Source organism: Paramormyrops kingsleyae, chromosome 8 (assembly GCF_048594095.1).
Source record: "Paramormyrops kingsleyae isolate MSU_618 chromosome 8, PKINGS_0.4, whole genome shotgun sequence".
In the NCBI taxonomy this organism is placed as follows: domain Eukaryota; kingdom Metazoa; phylum Chordata; class Actinopteri; order Osteoglossiformes; family Mormyridae; genus Paramormyrops; species Paramormyrops kingsleyae.
In genome coordinates this window covers 4689001-4695000 of record NC_132804.1, presented here as the reverse complement: position 1 = coordinate 4695000, position 6000 = coordinate 4689001, and the positions used below count along the sequence as shown (strand labels likewise).

The following is a 6000-nucleotide window of genomic DNA, read 5'->3' as shown; positions in this document are numbered from 1 at the left end:
TCCGGCTACCTACGATGGCGCTTTGTTGGCGTCGCACGCTACGGCAGAGGAAGTGCTTCCATTCTCGGTCTTTGGCGAGGAGCGGCTGGTGGGCGTGGCCCCGTATGTGGCGGGGGGGCTGCCAACGGAGGTCGGCCGGGCCTCGGCGGCGGATTGGTCCCTCTCAGGGGGGCGGGGAACCAACGATGGCAGCGGAAAGGCCAGCGGGAAGCTGGTCATGTAGAGCACTCTACCCACACGCCGGGCCACCTGGGGACACATCACCAGTCAGAGCTGGCAAAGGAGTATGGGGCACCTGGGAAACTGAGGAGTACGGGGCACCTGGGAAACTGAGGAGTACGGGGCACCTGGGAAGCTGAGGAGTACGGGGCACCTGGCTAACCGAGGAGTACGGGGCACCTGAGTAACCGAGGAGTACGGGGCACCTGGGAAACCGAGGAGTACGGGGCACCTGGGAAACCGAGGAGTACGGGGCACCTGAGTAACCGAGGAGTACGGGGCACCTGGGAAACCGAGGAGTACGGGGCACCTGGGAAACCGAGGAGTACGGGGCACCTGGGAAGCTGAGGAGTACGGGGCACCTGAGAAACCGAGGAGTACGGGGCACCTGGGAAGCTGAGGAGTACGGGGCACCTGAGAAACTGAGGAGTACGGGGCACCTGAGTAACCGAGGAGTACGTGGCACCTGGGAAACCGAGGAGTACGGGGCACCTGAGTAACCGAGGAGTACGGGGAACCTGGGAAACCGAGGAGTACGGGGCACCTGGGAAACCGAGGAGTACGGGGCACCTGGGAAACTGAGGAGTACCGGGAACCTGGGAAACTGAGGAGTACGGGGCACCTGGGAAACTGAGTACCAGCTTCATCGCCTAGGAGACGCCATTTCCACTAGCCACTCATCTCTTTTTTTCACATTCTGACATTCAAATAAAGCAACATTCAAGCCCTAAGTCATCTACAAACATAAAAATATATACTTCATATAACACTGAAATTTAGACGATTACATCCACATTGTACTGCTAAGAGACTGTCTAGCAATTGACACGGCGGACATCTTGCCAAGCCAGGCCAATCAGTACAATACAGTCAACATTTTCATGGATGCTCTGACTCTGAAAAATTTGTGGATATAAAATTACTGTGATTTTAAAAATTCTGTCATCTGTATCCATCTGAATTGACCAGTGACACATGAATTACCCTTTTTCTTCCTCATGCAACAAATGAAGCTATGAAACATGTAAAACATTTGACTGACGTTCAAAGTAAATTCTTTTGAGGTACACAGCTTTTAATAGCTGTAGTATCTACTAATCAATGAACCAGCAAGCCTTACCCAAATAAGCGGTTTACCTGGGAGCGGATCTTGAGTGCAGGACCCAGTTTAAGGCCCATGTTGTTCAGCAGATGTTCTTCGGTCAGCAGTGGAAGCGTCTCCCCATCGATCGCTTGATCTCGGAAAACCTGCCAGCGGCGGACAGTACATCCTCAGCGAGAAGCAGCGAAGCAGTGCGCTAGCCACAACACAACAAGATCTATGGGCGGCTGAGATGAGGAACCAGGAGTGTTTGGGCAAACAGCGAAAGGAAAACGGGGGGAGGAGGAGGTACAGTCACTCTATAAACATACAGCAGTGTGCAAAACTCTTAGGCAGCCAAAGGAAATGTTTAAAGCTATTTATGCGGGTAGTGAGGGTATTTGAGCTCAGAACAAAAAAAAAACTTAACATTAGAACATATGTAAATTAAGAGTAACACAATAAAAACTGGAATAGGGCAGGGCGGCTTGCCTACGGTGCCACATGGACTCGGACAGCTACTGGGTGGGACGCACCCATCAGATTATACAGCAGGGCTCTTCAAATATGGCCCTCGATTCCAAATCCAGGCCTTGTTTTCAGTTCTCCCAGGTAATATCATGATTACTGATTCTGATTGGCCAGAGGATTCAAGGAATCCTGAGAAATCAGCCGTGCTCCAGCCTTTGAGGACAGCCCAGTTATACAGTGTATGAGGGAAACCTGGGGCGGCGGCTTCGGAAGGGGGTTCCGACTTGCCAGCCGATTTCACTTCAGAATAATCGCCTCAGACGGGGGGGGAGCTTCTCTAGGGCGCCATATTGGCTCATAGGGGGAGTATTGGATGGTTCCTGCAAATACTGGGGTGACGTAAGAGAGATTTTGCATCTATATGAAGATCACTTAAACATCATTTTCTTCTACTGGCTAAGATTTTTGCACAGTTCCGTATTTCTCCTTATGTCTCAATTTAACAGGAATAAAAATATCTGCTCTTTATAAAGCTGAATTTCCTATAACTAATCCGCTTGGCGTTTATTCTGGAAGACCAGACCTTATTTCGAAGTCCTGTTATACACACTAACAGCCGGTAACTGCTGCCATGACAACCATGAGAAGACGCCATTTTGGACTTCAGGCACTGGTTACTCTTTATGCTTAGAATTGCGCCCCCCGCATGCCTCCTGCCACTCACCTGTGTGTACTCACTGCAGCCCCCCAGGCTGCCGACAAAGCTACACACCTCCTCCACACTCCACTTGCTGATGTCCTCCACCTCCTCGCTGTCCAGGAACATTCCTCCCATGGTACCTGCAGGGCAGGAACGGGTTACCTCAGAGCCCCCCTGTCAAACCCCCCCCCCTTCTGCCTTCTGTGTCCCACAGCTTAGCTGGGGGTGAGGTCAGCTATTTCCTCAGGGACATGGCTGCCTTGCCCCCCCCCCCCCCCCCCCGCCATTACTGTGCACCGCGAACAATTCAGGGAGTTGGCCTCATTTAAATGGAGCACTGAGAGAACACATAGATGCACACGCACCCCGGCAGGAGCCAGAGCTGAGCCCTCCGCACTGTTCCACCATCTTCATAAGGCATTATAGTGTTGATTATAATACTTCATAAGCTCTCATCTATAATGCACTATGGATACCTTCATAATGCTTTATAATGGTCGGTATAAGAATCAAGGATACTTTTTAATGCATTACGAAGGTATCTACAGTGCATTATAGAGCGTCATAAAGCATTCATATTGCATAATAAACATGATTATAATGTGTTACAGCTTTTTATAAATATGTATAGCCATCCATGTTCATAAGGCAATATGAATGCATTACAATGTGTTACGAATGTGTTCATAGACTCCTACAGACATGGCATTCATAGGAAGTGTGAGGTTTATTTCCATATAACGTACTAAAGGGGAGATATTCGCGTAGCGCTGGAGACTCACCGGGGTGGAAATATGGGCTGGAGTATGGGAAGCCGAAGGGGAACATCGGCGTAGGGAGGGGGGGCACCGCCCCAGGAGGGAGGTACTTGGTTTCACTCTTGGGGATCCCAGGAGTGAAGGAGTGCTGACTGGGCGACACGGACCCCGCAGAGCTGCAGGGGGCGCTCAGGCGCCCCGAAGGCTCCCCCGGCTCCCTGACGTTCTCGAACGCCTTTGGCGCCTCCTTGCTGACCTCTGAGCCGTGCCCTTCCAGCTTCGGCCGTCCTTCCAGTCGCTCCTCGGCCACCTCGGCGTCACTCTCCGAGTCCTTCGTGTCGTCCTGTCCGTCCGCCAGCCCGTCGTGATGCTGCCCCTCTCCCTGGAGGTCCTTAACCTCAGAAGGTCCCTCTTGGAGGTCCCCGCGACCATGCGCTCCCTTCCGGACGCTCTTCCGTGAGCCGGGCTCCTTCGTGGCGCCGCCGCTGCCCGGCGCCCCCTGGTGGTTGAGGGACAGCAGTGGCGTGTTGCTGTGGCGCAGCACCAGCATGGCGTTGCGCCGGCTGAGCTCCTCTCGCAGCGGGTGGCCCTCGGGGATGTCGTGCAGACTGCGCAAGGCCGGGTGCTCCGGGGGCAAGTTGGGGTGAAGGTTCAAAGGGTCCCCCAGCAGACGCTGCCGGTGCAGACTCTCCAGCTCCTTCTGGCGCAACAGCTCTGCCGACATCTCTAACCTGCAGGACAACAGAGGCGACACTCATCGGCTCAGAATGTATCCAAAGGCAGCTCTTCAAATGCTCAACGTTACCTCACATTTGTCACAAAACAATAGTACTTTCCAAATTTATGCAGTTACAATACACTTTGCATTAATATATACATTATGCTTTCATAGGACATTCAGTGCACATTCATAATGCATTCATAGGACATTCAGTGCACACTCATAATGCATTCATGGGACATTCAGTGCACATTCATAATGCATTCATGGGACATTCAGTGCACATTCATAATGCATTCATAGGACATTCAGTGCACATTCATAATGCATTCATGGGACATTCAGTGCACATACATAATACATTCATAGGACATTCAGTGCACATACATAATACATTCATGGGACACTCAGTGCACATTCATAATGCATTCATAGGACATTAAGTGCACATTCATAATGCATTCATAGAACATTCAGTGCACATTCATAGAATAGTCAGCTGCACATTAATAATGCATTCATAGAACACTCGGTGCACATTCCTAATGCATTCATAGAACATTCATAAGCAGCATACCTTATAAGGATAATCATAAGCAGTATAACTTAACATCTTAACATACCTTCACAGCTTTAATATACATTAATGACAAACATTATAGACTTATAATCATATTATGTTTCTTGTTAAGGTATTTTACAGATGTTAAGGTGTGTCAGGATGTCATGGTCATGAATGTTTTGAAGGAACAGTAAATGTCAAGCATTAGTCCGTATTTACACTAATGTCAAATTTTACTGCATGTCAAATTTGATAATGGCATCCCATCCAGTGTATTCACCATGATCCTGTACTGGACAAGCATAACAGAAGATGGATGGATGGATGGATGGATGGATTAATCAAAAGTTATTGGCCCCTCTCTCTCCCACAATACCTTGCCAGATTCTGTTTCCTCAGCATCTCCTGCTGGCGAGCAAACATCTCAGCCTGGGCCGGCTGCAGGAAGCCATATCCTGAAACAGAGGCAATCGATCATGTTTCGGCGAAACAGACCAAAGTGTTTCTTTATGTAGCTCCTCAGAAACATTATTAATACTGGGAAAATGCTTCGATTTTCAATATGCATATGAATGTGTGTTAATATATGTGCATGTGTGTATGTGTACATGTGTACACGTGTATGTGTATGTGTATGTGTGTGCGTGTGTGTGTGCAATCAGTAAAATATAGATGTGCACTATGCAGGCATTTTGACATTTTTTATATATTTAAAGATATGCTTATATGAAATACATTTATTTTGCTGCTGTTTAACTGTTAGCTGTCTCCTCTTAAAGAGAATGAGATACAGTGACATATCAAGCAGATCTATGGTCATTTTCTGTCAGCTGCAGTGTTTGTTATCCCTCATCCGCTTTGAGCAGCCGTGTGATGAAATAGCTGCTGACGGGGGGGGGGGAGAGCTCACCGGGGGCCTGGCACAGGGCAGAGGGCATGCCCAGGAAGGGGGGCCGCAGGTGGGGTCCCAGAGCGATGTGAGGTGCAGTCTGAGGTGACAGCAGGGGCGGAGGGTGTGACATGTCTCTGTGACACACATAGGACAACAGAACACCAGTTTTTAAATCCTCAGTACTACTAATACAATAAAATACAACACAAGATCCACACTACTAACATTATTATTAATTATATTATCACATAATATAATATAATATAATATAATATATGAAAACATTATTATAGATATTCATACACAGTATTATTATCTCAGCAAATTCTTGCCAGGACAATTGCTACCCACAATCCCTCTAATTTCCCCATGATAAACAGCCAATCAGAGCGTGCCACAGCACCTGGCAGCTCGCCCCACCCACTCCCTGATCTGCCACCGTGCTGCGCCGCCCAGTTTCACCGGAGCCATTAATAGTACAATTTTTCGAGTTATTATTTTTTGCCCTCGTTACTGAAGCAGGAGGTCACGTCTGGGTACGTATGCAGCATCCAACTTTCCAAAACAGGCAGGGAGGGGGGCTTACAAAGAAAGGG

At 48.8% G+C, this 6000-nt stretch overlaps 1 protein-coding gene across 4 annotated transcripts in view; it reads right to left on the bottom strand.

Annotated features, from left to right (window-relative positions):
• Positions 1–6000, bottom strand: part of LOC111853550 (sterile alpha motif domain-containing protein 11) — a 53350-nt gene that overhangs the window by 1418 nt on the left and 45932 nt on the right. For 3 of the 4 annotated variants that reach the window (XM_023830557.2, XM_072715024.1, XM_072715025.1), the window contains exons 8-13: positions 5423–5538; positions 4889–4967; positions 3254–3960; positions 2496–2611; positions 1357–1467; positions 1–249 (exon numbers count right to left, since the gene is read on the bottom strand). The exon at positions 1–249 is cut by the window's left edge and continues 1418 nt beyond it. In XM_023830557.2, the coding sequence (XP_023686325.2) occupies positions 10–249; positions 1357–1467; positions 2496–2611; positions 3254–3960; positions 4889–4967; positions 5423–5538 (1369 nt within the window). In that variant the 3' untranslated portion in view covers positions 1–9. The remainder of the gene's footprint in view (positions 250–1356; positions 1468–2495; positions 2612–3253; positions 3961–4888; positions 4968–5422; positions 5539–6000) is intronic. The other variant, XM_072715023.1, reaches the window with a different exon arrangement.